The 18,893-nt window shown below is 39.2% G+C and overlaps 1 protein-coding gene across 1 annotated transcript in view; it reads left to right on the top strand.

Annotated features, from left to right (window-relative positions):
* SLC5A12 (solute carrier family 5 member 12) overlaps positions 1-18,893 on the top strand; it is a 51,607-nt gene that overhangs the window by 2,495 nt on the left and 30,219 nt on the right. Inside the window, exons 2-6 of the mRNA XM_043908275.1 lie at positions 6,322-6,387; positions 7,627-7,678; positions 9,284-9,351; positions 14,205-14,359; positions 14,480-14,620. Coding sequence (XP_043764210.1) covers positions 6,322-6,387; positions 7,627-7,678; positions 9,284-9,351; positions 14,205-14,359; positions 14,480-14,620 — 482 coding nt within the window. The remainder of the gene's footprint in view (positions 1-6,321; positions 6,388-7,626; positions 7,679-9,283; positions 9,352-14,204; positions 14,360-14,479; positions 14,621-18,893) is intronic.

Raw genomic sequence — 18,893 nt, 5'->3', positions numbered from 1 at the left:
AAATATTAAGTCCTTAGTTTTTAAGTCAATGACTTTTAGGGCTGGCAATAACTAACTGATTTAAATGCTTTAATATGCATTTCAAGACTAATCTATGAATCTGGGCTACTTTGTCACTATTCTCTCCCATGTCAAAGCATAAGGAATTGTTCTCACCCTCAAGTTGTAAATCAGGCTCAGCTCATTTGCAATAGCATGCATTTTCATTATCTCAACTTGGACAGTTTATAATTAGTCTCACCATGTTGTCTCCGCTGCAGTTAGAGTTATTTTCTTCTTTCTGTTATCAAACATTAATAGATCCAGTCTGTTATAATTTACCCTCAGCACTAGCTTGTGGGCTACCCACTTTCTCATTTTTCTTAGTCTTCTTCTTCTTTTTTTAATTTAAAGCACAAACTTGTTATTCCTATTCTATTTATTTATTTTTTTGGCTGCACTAGGTCTGCATTGTGACACATGGGCTGGCAAACAGGTTTACTTGCTCCGCAGCATGTGGGATTAAACTCGTGTTCCCTGCATTAGAAAGTGGATTCCCAACCACTGGACCACCTGGGAAGTCCTTTCTTGCACTTCTTAAACTAAATAGTTTCTGAACTACTTACTTATCTCTAATCCAGATTTTTCATTATAATGCCAAGGCTACTACTTCTCTATGTCTTCTTCCATGGTGTTTTCTAAGCATTATAGATTATATGCTCTTTATTTCTAAATTGCTTTCCTTTTACTTCTTTAAATTACATTTGTGGCATTTTAGTAATTATAGTTAGAAGTTGAGAAATTAGATGTGTAGGTATAAAATATCATTATTGAGTATTATTTCAGTATAGTAAATATTGTGACAAAATATTTGTTGTAAAATGGATGTTTAGTGTGTGATAGGGTCTGAACCACTGTCATGAGACTTTTTTAGACCATTTTAAGGATTGGTTTTTACTCTCAGTGAGATAGGTCATTACAATATTTGAGCAGGACAGTGACTTGTATTTCAAGAGTATTCCTCTAGCAGGATATTATTGCTGAAGCGGGGGGTCTAGTTAGGAGGCTACTGCCATAATCTAGGCAAGAGATGACAGAATCAGTGTGGAGACAGAGGGGATGACACAAGTGGAATTCTGAAAATGGGGGGAGGAGATGCCAGGATTCTTCTATGAATTGCATGTGGGGAGTGAGACAAAAAGAGGAGTCAAGGATGGATTCATGTTACTTGGGCTTGAACCCACATGAAAAGTGGACTTGTTATTTCCTGAGATGGAAAAGAGTGTGGCTAGATCAGGTTTGGGGTTTTGAAAATAATCCATCATGACAATAAATGTTACCTGTGTTATTTTTAGAAGCAAGCATGATGTGTGCAACTTTTCTGTTGAACTTCCATTTTTACTTTTGACTGTACCCGGTATTCTTGCCCGGAAAATTCCATGGACAAAGAAGCCTGGTGAGCCTCAGTCCATGGGGTTGCAAAAAGTCAGACACAGCTGAGCAACTGAACATGCTTGCTTGCAAAGCTATACATCTAGCAAAGATGACCACTGGATGAGTAAGTGAGTGAATACAATCTTTCAGATGGAAAATTATGCAGTTTGAATAGTCTCTTATTATGGAGTGAGATAGTGGCAAAGCTCAAATTAGAATTCAAGGAGCCTTACTTCATATATATATATTTTTTTCTTTTTTTATTAATACTGTCTCTCTAGTTTGACAAAATTGAATGAATTTAGAGGAACCAAACTGAGGTGGATGTTAAAACCAATGACTTTTTCTAGATTCCTATAGCAGCTTCCTTACCCTGTCTCCATTTTTCAGTAACAATTTCCTGTTTGCTTTCCTAGACTTCATATGCTATCCAGACAATATCATATATTTTGGGTTTTGTTACATTTCTCAACTTCTGACATTGCTTTTTATGTCAGTTATCTATTGCTGTGTAACACACCACCCCAAAATAAATTTCTTAAAACAACAATTATATCTGTTCACAATTCAGTGAATCAGTAATCTGATCTGAGCTCAAGAAGGTCTAATAAGACAGTCAGGTTCTTCTTCTGGTCTAACTTGGGGCCGTCTATGTGACTGCATCAGCTAGTGCTTTGGCTCATTGGTCTAGGCAAACTCAGATGGGACAACTTGTATAATAGCATACCAGACTTGGTCTCATCTTACAGTAGGCTATCCTTGACTTTTAATGTTATGGGAGAAGAATCTCTGTCAACAAGAAGGTATAGCTTATCACACAAGCAATTCTGCAGTTTCCACTTGAATCATATTTGTTATTAATAGAAATATCACTGTCCTAAATTGCATTTGCCCAGAAGCAAATCCTGAGACAAGGAGTTGTATGCAAGTCATTTTTTGGGGAAATGATTTTATTAAACTATCAGTAGGCCAGTGGCAAGTAAGACATGGAAAAAAAACCCAATGTTTTTGAGCAGGTTGTTAATCATGAGCAACTGAGGTTCCATCTCACTGGGGAGCTCAGGGAGACAGTATAGGTGACATATCAGGGTTGGCCTCCCTGAAATGAAATTACCGGGATTTTTCGGGTCCAACTTTCTTTTATCATTGGCTTTCAGCAGTTCTAGTCCGTCCTGGGCAAGGGCTGAGAGAAAGCCCTCAAGCAGATAACCATAGAACAGTTAGATGCCATCAAGGTGTACTGGGACAGAGAGTGGCAATAAACTACAGGGTCACACCCACAACAACCACTACGGTCACTAAGATCCCATAGATTCCTGTCCCTGCACTTGGTGCTGTCACCCACTGTGTTGTTAGGTCATACAAGTGTCAATTTTAGAAAGAAGGAGCCATGGTTTAGTGCAATAATCTAATAATCTAATCTTCCCAAGGACATGTAATCTGAACCTAAGTTGTCCTCAACGTATAAATTTTGTTTTGTTTTGTTTTGTTTTGTTTTTTATCCTGTGATAGCTGAGACTTTCAGATCCTTCCTCAGTGACTTCTTTATTTCTTTAAAAATATTTTCTTTGTACATGGTGCCCTCATTCACACATCCACCTGACTCACAGTGTACTGAATGCATCATCTGAAGAAAGATGGGCTGAAAATAAGGCAGTTCTTTCCTTGGGAGAAGGGTTGAGCAGGTAAATTGGGAGATGTGGATTAGTGTGAAATCCAGTGACAATTCTGCCAAGTGGAGTCTATTCTAGGGTTTTAAAGAAAGTCCCATCTTAAGGCATCAAACAACTCTTACTTATGTATCATTTCTAAGAAAAAGGAGTAGCTAATTCCTAGTTTAATCAAAATGATTTTTCTTAAATTAGATAATAACTATTACCAATTAAAAATTACTACCAAGAATTACTACTAAGATATTAAATCCTCAAACCATTTGCTACTTTCAACATTTATTTTGTTCACTCAATGCATGTTTATTATGCACTGGAATACAAATACTAGTGCCTTCTAGAATAGGAATTCTAGGAATTCAGGAATACTTTTGTTGACCCCCAGTAGTAAATCAGATACATCTGTTTAGTATGTTCACAGCTCCCTGTAGCTTTTCTTCTAGTACATACCATCACTGTAACTTTACTGTTATAAATTTAGTAGTCTCCTCCTCTCATCTGTAAAGTCCTTTGGGTCATGAACTATATAATATTGTATCATTATTGTAGGTCAATATCATTGTAGGTCAGAATGCAATATGGAAGACAATGGATAAATATTTGTTAAATGAATACATGAAAGATGAAGATAAAATGAAAAAATTGGACACTGTTTACATGCACCAGGGAAAATAAGTGGCAGACTGGAAGATGCATTCACTGCCCTCCAAAAATGGTCTTCCCAGTGCTTAGTGATAAAGAAACCACCTGCCAAGCAGAAGATACAGATTCTATCCTTGGGTCTGGAATATTCCCTGGAGGAACAAATAGCAACCCACTCCAGTATTCTTGCCTGGGAAATCCCATGAACCAAGGAGCCTGGCAGGCTACAGTCCATGGTGTCACAAAGAATCAGACACAATTTAGCGACTAAACTACTACCACCACTCTCCAAAAGGGATAATAAATGTCCTAATGCCAGGAATCTGTAACTATTACCTTTTCTTGTTTTAAAAAAGAGATCCTTGCCGAACTGATTAAATTAAGAATCTTGAGACAGAGGGATTATCCTGATTTAACCAGGCAGGCTTTAAGTACCATCATATTTATAAGAGGGAGGCAGAGGAACACTTGTCAGACAAAGAGAAAGCAATGTGACCACAGAGGCAGAAACTGGAGTGATGAAGTTAGAAGTTAAGGAATGCCTGCAGCCACCAAAAACTCCTAAGAGGCAAGAAATAGATTCTTCCCTAAGACCTCCAGAGGGAGCAGAGCCCAGCCAATGCCTTGATTTTGGTCCAGTGAAATTGATTTTGAATTGCAGACTTCCAGAACTGTAAGAGAACACATTTATGTTGTTTTAAGTCACCAAATTTGTGATAGTTTGTTACAGTGGCTATAGGAAATGAATACGGTAAAATATGTGATGTGTGTACACATGCATGCTCAATTAAGTCCAACTATCTGCAACCCATGAACTATAGTCAGTCAGGCTCCTCTGTCCATGGGATTTTCCAGGCAAGGATATTGAAGTGGGTTGCCATTTCCTATTCTAGAGATCTTCCCAACCCAAGGATTGAACCCACATCTCTTGCATCTCCTGTATTGGCAGGTGGATTCTTTACCACTGTGCTACCTGGGAAGCCTATAAAATATGTGAATCCAACTCTAAAATACAAGGTAGCTGGTGATCAAGTGCTAAAGAAGTTTAGTATAATTCCCTTAAGAGCTCGGAGGGGAAAGTATGAGTAGGAACAAGAATGGTGACCAGGCTCTTGTTTTTGAAAGATGACTAATAAATTGGTGAATTTTGAGGGTTGGGGGAGGCTCTCTTACACTCAAAAATCTTCCTATACAGAAGAGAAATCTGCAGAGTACAAAGCATGCTGGCTGAACAATTCACAGTGATTTTATGTACACAGTAAATCAGGTGAGGGCTACTGATGTTGAGAGGGGAATGGTGTGGATCAGATAGTAGAGGGTTTAGAATGGAAAGCCTGGATGTGCATTTGTTTTGTTAGTGATAGAAATCACTGAAACCTTTGAGTAAAAGTGTGATATAACCAGTGTTCTGCTTTAGGAGAATCGATGTGGCAGGTGTGTGGTTGGTGGAATGGGTGGGCATGATTTGGAGAGAGCTTAGAGGGCTCAGATAGGGGGTTACTGCATTGATCTGGGCAAGAGGTAAGGAAGGCCTGTGCTGAATCTGGGGGCAGTGTGGCTAGAAAAGGAAATAATGGCTTTAGTACATCTAGTAGGAAGAGCCCTGGGGAGAGAGCCAGAAGACCTTTTAATTGAAAGAATAATAATTTAAAAAAATTTTAAAGTATTTATTTTCTCTGACCATCATGTGAAGTTTGAGCAAAAACGGAGCTTTAATACATCTTTTCGTTGAGTTAGACAAGGCTGTGGTCCATGTGATCAGATTGACTAGGTGTCTGTGATTGTGGTTTCATTCTGTCTGCCCTCTGATGCCCTCTCTCAGCGATTACCGTCTTACTTGGGTTTCTCTTACACTGGACGTGAGGTATCTCTTCACAGCTGCTCCAGCAAAGCGCAGCCGCCGCTCCTCACCTTGGACGTGGGGTAGGTCCTCTCCGCCGTGCTCGTGTGCCGTCCATCTAGTCAAGGCTGTGGTTTTTCCAGTGGTCATGTACGGATGTGAGAGTTGGACTATAAAGAAGGCTGAGTGCAGAAGAATTGATGCTTTTGAACTGTGGTGTTGGAGAAGACTCCTGAGAGTCCCTTGGACTGCAAGGAGATCCAACCAGTCCATCCTAAAGGAGATCAGTCCTTGGGTGTTCATTGGAAGGACTGATGTTGAAGCTGAAACTCCAATACTTTGGCCATCTGATGCGAAGAGCTGACTCATTTGAAAAAACCCTGATGCTGGGAAAGATTGAGGGCAGGAGGAGAAGGGGATAATAGAGGATGAGATGGGTGGATGGCATCACCGACTGGATGGACATGGGGTTGAGTAAACTCCGGGAGCTGGTGATGGACAGGGAGGTCTGGCGTACTGCGGTTCATGGGGTCGCAAAGAGTCGGACACGACTGATTGACTGAACTGAACTGAATACATTTTTGACCTTAAGCTATCCAAATTTGTTTCCCTTTCTTTCAAGTTCAAATAGGGTAAAATCGTGTTATAAAGCTAAGCATTAAACTCAGAGAAATAGGAAGAAAAAGCAAACCTTCTTAGCAGCGCTTAAATAAAACTTGCTGATTCTTTGCATGTCCTTCTCTCTGTTCTTTCCAGTACTTACAACTACGATTCAACAAACCAGTTCGCTATGCAGCCACAGTCATCTACATCGTGCAAACGGTAAGAAGGAAGGACTGCTGCAGAGGTGGGTCGTGGGGTGGCAAGAATGAGTTTGTTTATTTCAAGAAGCAATTAACACAGTTAAAGGAAAGATTCAACACTAAAAAGAAGCTACTGTCTTCCAAGGATAGCACTTTCAAAATATGTGATTTTATAGAGCAATTTCCACATTTCATAGACTTCATGTATCTGTATAAATAATAACAAATACATATCATAAACCACCAAGGGGGCAAAAAAGCATTTTCTTAAATTTATTGTGAACTCTTATTTAATTGGTTCAAGTTGCTTTTGATATGAAATGGTCTGGTAACTGGTTTTTTTTTGTATGTGTGTGTGCTAGTTTAGCTGTGTTGAACCAGAAATACTTGTTTCTGGTTCAATACAGAAATGAGTTAGTTTCTGAAAATTAGTTTAAAATTATACTCTCAAATCAATACTCCCACATCCCCTTTTGGACTCTTCTCCTACCTCCTTGGTTCTAGGGTATCCTATTGCTGCCCACAGCTGCCTGTGGGATAGCTTCGATGAATTTCAATGACTCACCAAGAATTTTCTGCTAGAAGATAACCTTCTTCTGTTTTTTAAATTAAAACTTCCATCAGTGACTGAAGGATTTAAGAGCAAGAAAACAGGGCAAACAATGCTCCTTAACCTGTCCATGGTTATTTGCCTTTTAAAACTCTCACATGGATCTCTAAATGGTGAAATTTCATTTCTACTACATGGGACCAGACCCACTTCTGTCAGCGTAGTGGCCTCCAGTTCTGGGAGTTTGAAGATATGCCCATAACGGAAGTCGCCCATGTTGCTAGTTTTCCCTACAAGGTGCTCTCCTCACAGATTATTCCAGCTCCACTCTAAAGTCCATGTTTCAGCACACTGCTAAGATGTGTTTGTGTCATGGTGATATGTGTATGATGGGGCAGTGGAAGGGTGAGTCAACAACCAAACCCTGTTTTCAAGTCCGTCAGAAATACAACAGTCGTAGCCATAGAATCTCAAAATTTACAGCCATTTTAAAAGTCCAAGAGCCTTCCTTTGTCTCATGCTTATTATCCCTTTTGCAAATTAGTTACAGTTGCCAAGGACTTCAAAACGACAGTGTGAGGGAATGAAATGTTTGGAACAAGTGGAAGGAAATGGAGCGCTATGGCCGTAAGGAGATTTTTAGGAAGGCTTCCTTTCCATGTCACTCTTCTCACCTCACCATTCACCTGAGTCTTGTCTCTCCACCAGATTCTCTACACGGGAGTGGTGGTGTACGCTCCTGCCCTGGCCCTCAATCAAGGTGAGTTAGCCACGCTCTCTTGTGCTTTCCACCATTTTTATACCCGCATTGTTACCTTGAGAAATATATGCACAAAATCTTGTTGGGAAGACATTCCTGTGGTCAGAATACTATGAATTACTGTAGTTGTCACAACATAAAGCTCTAAATATTGAACATTGAAAATAATGCAAATAACTAGTTACTTGACTTTGTCCACATGGTTTCAAACATCCAATTTGATTGTCATTTGTTTTCTCATCACTGAATTAATGACAAATTTTTTTGAGATTTGGTTGATTTACAATATTGTATTAGATCCAGGTGTAACATTAAAGTGATTCAGTTATATGTATATTTTTCAAGTTATTTTCCATTATAGGTTATTACAAGATACAGGATATGGTTCCCTGTGCTAAATCTTTGTTGTTTATCTTTTTCATGTATAATAATTTAGAAGTAGCATTAGAAATCCTGTGTGTGTGTGTTAGTCCCTCAGTCATGTCCTACTCTTTGCGACCCCATGGACTGTAGCTCACCAGGCTCCTCTATCCATGGGATTCTTCAGTCAAGAATACTGGAATGGATTGCCATTCCCTTCTCCAGGGGATCTTCCCAACCCAAGGATCAAACCTGGGTCTCCTGCATTGCAGGAAGATTCTTTACCATCTGAGCTACCGTTTATCCCTACTCCCTCTCTTTCCCTTTTGGTAACCATAAATTGACAGTTTTGTATTGTATACACACAACCTAAATAAGGTCATCTATAACATATGGCCCTTTCTCAGTAATCTCATGAAGAGGATACTCTGAATACATGAGAAAAAGGTGTTTGTAGTAATTATCTTAAGATTTACACTTGACCTTGTTGAAAGAATAGAATCCCAGGGGGGACAAAGGAAAGAAAAACCAAAAGCAAAAGAAATTTCATAATGATATCTATAATATTAGAAGTCCTCAATATTCAATTTAATGGTGCTATAAGCTTATACTGAAAAATATTTATTCACAGTCATTGTTGAGGTGGTTTCAAAGTATGCAGACTGTGTTAAGAAAAGCAAACAAATAATGAAATGTTTGGTGCAGAGACTGGACTAACTTTTTTTAAGAAAAACAAACAAACAAACAATTGGTACAGAGATTGGGAACTCCAGAATCTTAAGAGAAAAAATTTTGGCTTATAACATTACATGAAAATTATGGACTGGGTTGCTGCTTCTCAGTCGTTTTAGTCGTGTCTAACTCGGCAACCCTATGGACTGTAGCCCACCAGGCTCCTCTGTCCTTGGGATTCTCCAGGCAAGAATACTGGAGTGGGTTGCCATGGCCTCCTCCAGGGCATCTTCCCAGCCCAGGGATGGAATCCATGTCTCCTGTGTCTCCTCCACTGTAGGTGGACTCTTTACTGCTGAACCACTGGGGGAGTCCCATGGACTGGGTTCAATTATAATAATATAATAATCTCTATCAGACATGATAAAATTTAATTTCATTTTATCACCTCTAATTTGATTTCCATTTGCCCAAAAAGAATACAGACAAGAATATTGTGACTTTTTCCTCATAAAGTTGGTTCTCTTACTGTCCTTAAAGGAACTTCTTTCAATATTTTTTCTCCTTTCGTAGTGACTGGGTTTGACCTCTGGGGCTCTGTGATTGCAACAGGAACCGTTTGCACATTCTACTGTACCCTGGTATGTATCTAGCTGTGAAAAAGTATTTAGTGCTACCTCCTAATGTGGGATAAGGGCAAATTTCCAACAACAAGGCACCTAAGTATAGCAGAAATTGCTATTTCTCAATTAAATAGAAATATTCTGCCTTATCTGTAACAGTTTTCTGAGGAAGTTACTGTTGTTTTATTTAAAATCATTTTTCATATCAACCATTAGTAGAATTTGAGCTCTGGGCTCGTTTGAGAGAGCCATGAGTAAAAGAAGATATAATGACAGAAATATCTCCCTGCTTGAAGGTTAGGTGGCCATATGCAACTACTGAGGGAAAAAAAAATGTGCTCATTAACAGTGATTATAGGCCTTAGGTAGCATTTATATTGGGTTGGCCAAAAAGGCCATTTGGATTTTTCTGTAACATCTTATGGAAAAGCCGAACAAACTTTTTGACCAGACAGTACTTCATTGACTACTGGTTAAGGAATTAAAAAATGTACCAATAAACAACAAAGATGTCTGGTATTTTGTAAACTTGAGGATTCCACACCTTGATTTTGTCTCTTATTGATGGATAAGCTTGGATTACATTTAACATTTGGCTTTACACATGCTTAGCTTTGACCAAGGAACTTGGGTGGTGTTGGAAATTATATTTATGAAATTGTTACAATTAGTTTAGTTCAACAAATATTCATTGAACACCTATTATCTGCCATGCCCTATAATAGGAATCTTTATTCTTCTGAGTGTTTGATACCATGCTTGCTAAGTCACTACAGTCGTGTCCGACTCTTTGTGACCCCATGAACTGTAGCCTGCCAGGCTCCACTGTCCATGGGATTCTCCAGGCAAGACTACTAGAGTGGGTTGCCATGCCCTCCTCCAGGGGATCATCCCGACCCAGGGATGGAACCCGAGTCTGCATTGCAGGCAGATTCTTTATCATCTGAGCCACCAGGGAAGCCCTATTGGTACTAACCATTCAGTTCAGTCGCTCAGTCATGACCGACTGTTTGCGACCCCATGGACTCCAGCATACCAGGCCTCCCTGTCATCAACAACCCCCAGAGCTTACTCAAACTCATGTCCATTGAGTCAGTGATGCCATCCAACCATCTCATCCTCTGTCGTCCCCTTATCCTCCTGCCTTCAATCTTTCCCAGCATCAGGGTGTTTTCTGATGAGTCAGTTCTTTGCATTAGGTGGCCAAAGTATTGGAGTTTCAGCTTCAACATCAGTCCTCCCAATGCATATTCAGGACTGATTTCCTTAGGATGTACTGGTTGGATCTCCTTGTATTGGTCCTATATATGAACCTATAAGTAACTAGTTAAGAATATGGCAGTGGTTCCCAGATAGTCGGATCTTTCTTTCCGACTGTCTGTCTTTCTCCCTTTATAGAGAAAAATTAAGTAATTGATATATTATCATATAGTATTTTGATATAGCATACTGTCCATGCATTTTGTCCTTGTGTGCATATCACCTACTGTTTTTAACATATGTTATGATAATATACAATTTAAAAATGCTCTTGTCTCTTTTTTCATACTTGTAAATCCCATCTTTTCTTTACACTACAAAGTTTCATCTTACTTTTTTTCCATTCCTTTCTTACTACCATATTTCTGTTCCAGACACACATCTCCTTTTGTTGTTGTTCAGTCCCTAAGTCATGTCTAACTCTTTGCCAATCTATACTGTACAGCACAGCAGGCTCCCTTTTCCGTCACTATTTCCTGGAGTTTGCTCAAATTCATGTCCATTGAAATGGTGATGCTATCTAACTCTCTCATTCTGGACTTCCCAGGTGATGCAGTGGTGAAGCGTCCACCTACCAAGCAGGAGACTCAGGTTCCATCCCTGGGTTGAGAAGATCCCCTGGAGAAGGAAATGGCAACCCATTCCAATATTCTCGCCCAGAAAATTCCAGGACAGAGAAGCCTGGAGGGCTACACTCCATGAGGCTGCAAAAAGTTAGACATGATTGACCATACACACATCTCCTACCTAAATTACAAATGGGCTTCTACTTCATACATGTCTGGCCATATGTAACAGATTAGTGACTTCAGAGTATTTGCCTGTAGGAAGATAACTAGATGCGTTGCCAGGGACACAAAAGGCAGACTTCTTAGCAACAGTAGTGGAAGCCAGAGAAGTGAAACAGTATCTTCAAAGCATTGAAAGAAACAATGGTCAATTATAATTGTGTATTCAGCAAAACTATCTTTCAGCAAAACTATCAACTGTCAAGAACTAAGAGAAATTACCATTAGCATATTTTCCCCAGAGAATAACCTAAAGGAAGTATTGTGGGAAGAAGTAAAATTCTCTAGATTTTGATGGAAAAAATGACAAAAATATAATAATGAACATTTAGTAAGTCTAGTCAAACAATTTTTGGTGCTTAATGATAATAATTTTATATAATTTATTTATATATATTATATATATTTATAGTATATAATATATAATAAATATAATAATTTCATAGTGTGGTATAATTTATATACTGTTAAATAATATAATTTACAATATTAAAATGTAATAACAATAGTGAAAAAGTTAAAGTGAAGTTGCTCAGTCATGTCCGACTCTTTGCGAGCCCATGGACTGTAACCTGCCAGGCTCCTCTGTCCATGCGATTCTGCAGGCAAGAATACTGGAGTGGTTGCCATTATATGTAATTTAAGGATTAAGAAAAAGAATAATTTCATTTAGACATCAATAGCATGTAAATCAGGGAGAGAGTACTTAGATTTAAAGATGTTTTAATCCTTGAATTGTTGGAGAGTAAGACATTTTAAAAATTTAGACTTCAAATGAAAAATTCATGGCACAATTTCAAGGGGACCCATTTAAATAAAACAGTCAAAGTAGAAAAAGGGAATTAAAGTGGAAAAAAATAGCCCTCAACTGATTTAAGCAAAAGGAAAAAAATATATAGAAAAAGTAGAACAAATAGCAAAAAGATGTCAGAAACAAGTCTGGATATTTTAAAAATCACAATAAACAAAAATGAGCTAAATGTACTACCTCTTAATTGATTTCAGTGCTTCCCTCCAGCCTGCATACCTCTGTCAGCCTCATCTTCTTCAAACATGCATCTCTTCATGCCACTTGACTGGCCTAATGCTCTCTTTGCTTCCCATTGTTCACAGGATAAAGTGTAAGCTTCTTAGACTAGCGTTGAAAATCTTTCAGTCTGTGAGTCAGTCCGCCCAATTTGATCTCTCCTCACCACACCTCTGTTCCATCCTCTCTGGCCAGGCTGCAGTTTTCAATGTCTCACCAAAATAATGGCTCATCCACCTAACACTTGCTCATATTGCAGTCTCTTTACTCTGATAATCTCATGGATGTATAGCATAGCTAAGATAATCAGTGGACAGTGAAAGAGATTTTAAAAATAAGAAGAAATAATTCCTGCAATCCAGGAGTTTGCAATCTAGTGAGGTAAACAGTCAGCAACACAAAACAACACAGACTGATTAAATACCTAAGTGACACTCAAGATACAATCAGGATTATATATGAGTGGTGTGTGGGTGGGTATGTTTCTTGCTATATGAAGGAGTCATAAAAATCAGAGAAGTTTTCATGCTAGCTATAGTCTGCCTTTTGATGCACATTTGATAAAGTGGTTTGTTCTCTTGCCCCAGGTCTAGCTCACATTCAGGTTTATACATACTTTTGCATAACCCATGCCAAATAGCCTCTGAAAGGATGTCTTTGGCATTGGTCTTTGTATCACCAACATCTGATGTTTTGATTTGGATTTGGAAGGGTTTTATCGTCTTTCAAGAAAATAAAAATACCACTACTTGGAAGGAGTAAGTAAGAGATTGAATATCCCTCCAATCACAAATTGAACAGAATATGCAAATACAATGCATCTGGAAGGGACTTTTATGTCTATTTTTTAAACTCATTTTAATTTTAATTACACAAGAATGATGTAATCCATGTCTTCTTTCTTCTCAAGATAAAGATGAAGCCTGTCATCTTTTCTTAGAAGTTCTTGACACTCTGGAGGAGTAACTGAGGATAATAATTCTATTTTTCAGCGTTAAAAATATCACATTCTTTCATTCTCATAGTGCTTATTCATTTTCAAAGAACTTTAAAAATATATCACTTCATTTAATCTTTCCTATTTTGTGCATTCCACCTTCCCCATGGTCCTAAAAGATTCTTCAGGAGCTTCTTTCTTTCCTCCTTTCTTCTTGCCCACATAGTTCCAACTAGAATTGTACATTGGAGTCACCTGGGGGGCTTTCAGAACCACTTAGAACTGTCCCAATCCAGACCTCAACTTATTCTGAACTCCTGGGAATGGGGTTCAGACATTGCTTTTTTGTTTCTGTGCTTTCAAATTCCCCAAGTGACTCTAAAGAGGATCCAGATTTGATAACAACTGCTCTAACCACTTGCTTAATCACCCTTTCCTGAAATAGACTGTTAGATTCACCCTCCTGACACTTTGGTTTGCTCATCTCACCATTTGATCTTCCTCCAGCTCTTAAAACTCTTTTCTCCATGAATGTATGGAATCTATCATTCCTTCCTAGTTCTTTTCTTTTTTTTCAGTAGCCTACCATCTCAATTTCCCCAAATTTATTCAGTATCACTAAATTTACAAAAATAAATCTCAGGTTGTACAAACCAGACCCAGGTGATTATCCTAAATAAACTTGGCACATAAAAGGTGTTCATTGACCATGAAAGGAAGGAAGAAGGAAAGAATGAAAGGAAGGGAGAAAGGGAGGGAAAAGACAGAAAGATGTCTAGAAGATAGCAAAGAGGTTGTGCAGAAATGGAAAAGTTTGAGTCTTCACTTTAAGAACTCACATCCATTCTCTTCATTTCAGGGAGGATTAAAAGCAGTAGTGTGGACCGATGCATTTCAGATGGTTGTCATGATTGTGGGCTTCTTAACGGTTCTCATTCAAGGATCAAACCATGCTGGTGGATTACACAGTGTATTAGAACAAGCAGAAAATGGATCTCGACTATATATATTTGAGTATGTCCAATGCTACTTTTTCTTGTTTTATAAAGATTTAGCTGTATGACCTCATCACCTAAAATAATATTTGAGTATCAAAGGAATGTGTTTGTTCACTCATTTCTCTCTGCTTCATAGCTTTGATGTAGATCCTCTCAGGAGGCACACTTTTTGGACAATCTCAGTGGGAGGAACCTTTACATGGCTTGGGATCTATGGAGTTAATCAGTCGACCATCCAGCGATGCATCTCTTGCAAAACAGAAAAGCATGCCAAGCTGTAAGTTATTAATAAACAATTTTATGTTTTCTTCTCTGCCCTTCTTGGGTATTTATATGCTTTGAGTGTGTATATATGTGTGTAAAAGAGAGGAAGAAGTGAAGATTCGTTTAACCCTTTCAATAATTTTTGAGGCAGGCATGACTAGTCCCTTCTCCATGAGGAAGTGGCAGGACTGGGATTTGAACTTTTTTTTGTTTGCCTTTGATCACTATCACTTGTTGCTTTCATTTTTTTTTTTTTTAGAAATTACTAGGTTAAATTAGGTGCTGTGGGAGACAATGCAATGATAAAGAGCACCTATGTCTTACCTACAGTTTCGGTGATGAGTTGGTTCTCATCACCATTTCCATTCACCATGTGGTCTCTTCAACTAGCATCTTTATTTTGATGGATTTACCATAAAAGTTTCCAAGGAGGTTAAAAGAATAAAACACAAGATAATGAGGCAGTCATAACTTTAGTGGCTCCAGCTCCTGCCAGGATAATCAGTCACCAGCCTTACCAGGTCGCTTACTCTGAAGACCACCACAGAGTCACAACTTGTTAAGCCTTTTTTAAACCATGCGAGTCATCCCACTCTCGAGAATGGAGACCAAATGAAGTTATACACTGTTGTGTTTGTTTTTTTTTTTTGCGAAGCTGGAATAAATAAGCTAGAATTGCATTGAAAATAGGCATTTCATCCTCCTTGCTGCTATCCGAAGTTCCAGCCTCTGCAGACTTGTCAGGATGCCCTTAACTTCTTTTGGAGTGAGAAACAGTCTCTATAAATATTTCCACAGCTGATCATAAAGACTTTAAGTGCATAGTTTCTTATTTAGATGGAATAAAAGATACAAGTAAATGGACATGGTTCAACATTTTGTGACTTGAATTACAAAAGGGAATATATTCCCTTACTTATATAGTTCACATACCCTCAGAAGGAAGAAGTGAATGTGTTGTTTACTATTCTATCATTTCATATCTTATTACAATAAATAATATCAAACTCTCTACACATGTGATCATCACTTTATCAGATAGTTGAATTGCTTAAAATATATTCAAGATCAAATGTAATTTTGATCTTAAGATTCATATAAAATTAGAGTTTATTTAAAATTCTGTATTAAAATAAACTAGAGGATATCTGATAGGGGAAGAATCCTTAGGTGAAATAAACAATAATTCTCTGTTAGAGCAAGGGTTTTTTTGGTCTTATGTGCTTGTGTTATACTATTTATTCTTGTGAACATGACCAATTTCTTCCTTTTACTATAATAATACCTAAAAGTTAGGAAATGTACTTTTTTCATCATATTCCCCACAAATCCAAGAATGATGCTTTGTGCTTATTCACTATTTCTTACTTATTTAACAAAGCAATGCTTCAAGAAGGTTATGCTTATATATGTGAGTGTCTAAGCATATAAATTGATACACATATACATAGGAATTTGTGTGTGTGTGTGTGCAAGTGTGTAGGAGTGTATGTGTGTGTAGGAGTGTGTGTGTAGGAGTGTGTGTGTGTGTAGGAGTGTGTGTGTGTGTGTGTAGGAGTGTGTGTGTGTGCACATGTGTGTGTAGGAGTGTGTGTGCATGTGTGTGTAGGAGTGTGTGTGTGCGTGTGTGTGTAGGAGTGTGTGTGTGCATGTGTATGTGTGTGTAGGAGTGTGTGTGTGGGGGGAATGTATGTGTGTAGGAGTGTGTGTGTGGTGTGTGTGCATGTGTGTGTAGGAGTGTGTGTGTGGGTGTGTGTAGGAGTGTGTGTGTGTATGTGTATGTGTGTGTGTATGTAGGAGTGTATGTGTGTATGTGTGTGTGTGTAGGTGTGTGTGTGTGTGTAGGAGTGTATGTGTGTGTGTATAGGAGTATATGTGTGTAGGAGTGTGTGTGTGTGTGTGCAGGAGTGTGTGTGTGTGTAGGGGTGTCTGTGTACAGGAGTGTGTGTATGTAGGAGTATGTGTGTGTACAGGAGTGTGTGTGCGTGTGTGTGCAGAAGTGTGTGTGTGTAGGAGTGTGTGTGTGTGTGTGTGCAGGAGTGTGTGTGCGTGCAAGAGTGTGTGTGTGCACACATGTGTGTGTTCAGAAGTGCGTGTGTGCAGGAGTGAATGTGTATCTGTGTGTGTGTGTGCACGTGCATGTGTGTGTGTGCAGGAGTGTGTGTGCATGCGTGTGTGTGCAGGAGTGTGCGCATGTGCAGGATTGTGTGTGCACGTGTGTGCAGGAGTGTGTGTGTGCAGGGTGTGTGTATGTGTGCAGGAGTGTGTGCACACATGTGTGTGTGCAGGAGTGTGTGTGTGTGTGCAGGAGTGTGTGTGTGTGCAGGAGTGTGTGTCTATACTCCTGCAAGTGTACTTGTGTTCGTATATCTTTCAGTCTCATTTAGTGGACTGGTTTAAATTAAGCAATCCATTCATAATAGTTTCTTGGAAGTTGTTACATTAGTATTTGATGCCTATGAAAACTGTCAGAAAAGGAGAGACACTCATAAAGGAAGAAATATGTATAATTTCCTAAGCATTTAAGATTGCCATTCTTGGTTTGACCCATCCCCACTCCCATGGAGGGACCAGAACTATGACAGGAATTTTGTTAGAATAAGGAAAGATGAAAAAATAAAAACTGTCTTTAGAAAATATTTACCTGTAAGAATCTAAGTTGATTTAATTGATACCGTCCAGGAGTGAGCAATCAGCCCAAGTGGTCAGCACGGTTAAAGTGCGCACAGCCGGAGGGGAGACTGCTAGCGTAGGATCTACTGGGACCCTCATTTGTCACACAACTGGAGCATCAAGGCCACCACTGGGGCACCTGAATACCACTCAGAGCCAGCTGCCAGCAGACTCTGACCTAGAAGGCTGTACAGAATGTTGATCACAAGTACCACTTCCATGCAATTATCTGAGAGCCTGATGTGATTAAAACAGTCCATCAGGGCTAAACCTATGCATCATTGGTAGGCGAAAATACATCCAGAAAGTTCATATTGCATGTGGCCGTAAGTGAAAACCAAAAATGACCCATTATAAATGCATTTAATTGCATGGTCAGAATTCTGATTACTTACTAAGGACATCTTCATCTTAAGCTAGATCTTCTTCACACCTAGGAATAGTATCACTTACTGAGTCATCTTAGATGTGCTCCCTGGAAACTTCCTTGGACTCTTGTTTCTAGACTTCCATTTACATTTCAGGACTGCTGGTGGGAGATAGTGCTGTGAGGGCAGGAGAAGCTGGTGCAGGTCATCAGGTCCCTTCCCATCACCACTCATCTCCCAGCTAAGATGAGCACATCCACATGCAGTCGCTTATGTTCCGTTCTCATTGCCTTTGTTTATTTTCTATATATCTCTTATCATATATAAAAACACTTTATTTATTTTGCTTTGGTGATTATTATCTGCCTCCAATGGCTTCTGGGTTTCCCATTGCCGTGTCCTCAGTACCTAGATGAAACTGGTACATGGTGATGCCTAATAAGTATTTTCTGAATGAATCAATTAAATGGCTTAGGTTGCAAATAGGAGAATTAGCCTTGCAGGGAGTTAAAGTATATCTCTAATGAAAAAAATGGACTTCCCAGGTGGTGCAGAGGTAAGGAATTCGCCCACCCATTGCTAAAGATGCAGGAGACACAGGGGTTCAATCCCTGGGTCAGCAAGATCCCCTGGAAAAGAGCATGACAACCGACTCCAGTATTCTTGCCTGGAGAATCCCATGGACAGAAGAGCCTGGCTACAGTCCATGGGACCACAAAAAGTCAGACATGACTGAGCACTCACACACATCTAGATCCAGTATGAGACTAGCCAAGTTTCAAGTCTTCTCTGATGTCGTAGTCTTGGGCAAATTGGAAAAGAACTTCCAGACATGAAGCAGAATGAGAGGAGAATAGTTTCTTAGAGCAGAAGACACTGTTGGAACAGTGGGATGGCTCAAGGGAGAGTTGAGGATTTTGTGGCTAGTAGCCAATTTTTAGAGCTTCAAGTCAAAGAAAACTCCTGCTGGAAGGGTGGCATTAGATTATTGGTTAGGGTGCTATAGGTTGGGTAATAGAGTGGGTACTTTTACGAAATATGGGGTCAGGGAGTTGTCTGATTTAGATTAGGAGGGCTCATGGCAATGGGTGCTGTGGCGCCTAGTCAGTTCCAGAGTTGACCTGAGCGCAGGCTCCACGTCTGTGGCCTTGGCACACGGCCTTACACCTATGTCCTGGGTATATGGCTCCACACCTGAGATTTAGAAAATGTGTAATATTTTGACTTTCAAAGGACAGTATGAAT

The sequence above is a fragment of the Cervus elaphus genome, chromosome 1 (genome assembly GCF_910594005.1).
Source record: "Cervus elaphus chromosome 1, mCerEla1.1, whole genome shotgun sequence".
Classification (NCBI taxonomy): domain Eukaryota; kingdom Metazoa; phylum Chordata; class Mammalia; order Artiodactyla; family Cervidae; genus Cervus; species Cervus elaphus.
Note: the sequence above shows the minus strand (reverse complement) of the source record. Positions and strands in the feature narration are given on the sequence as shown.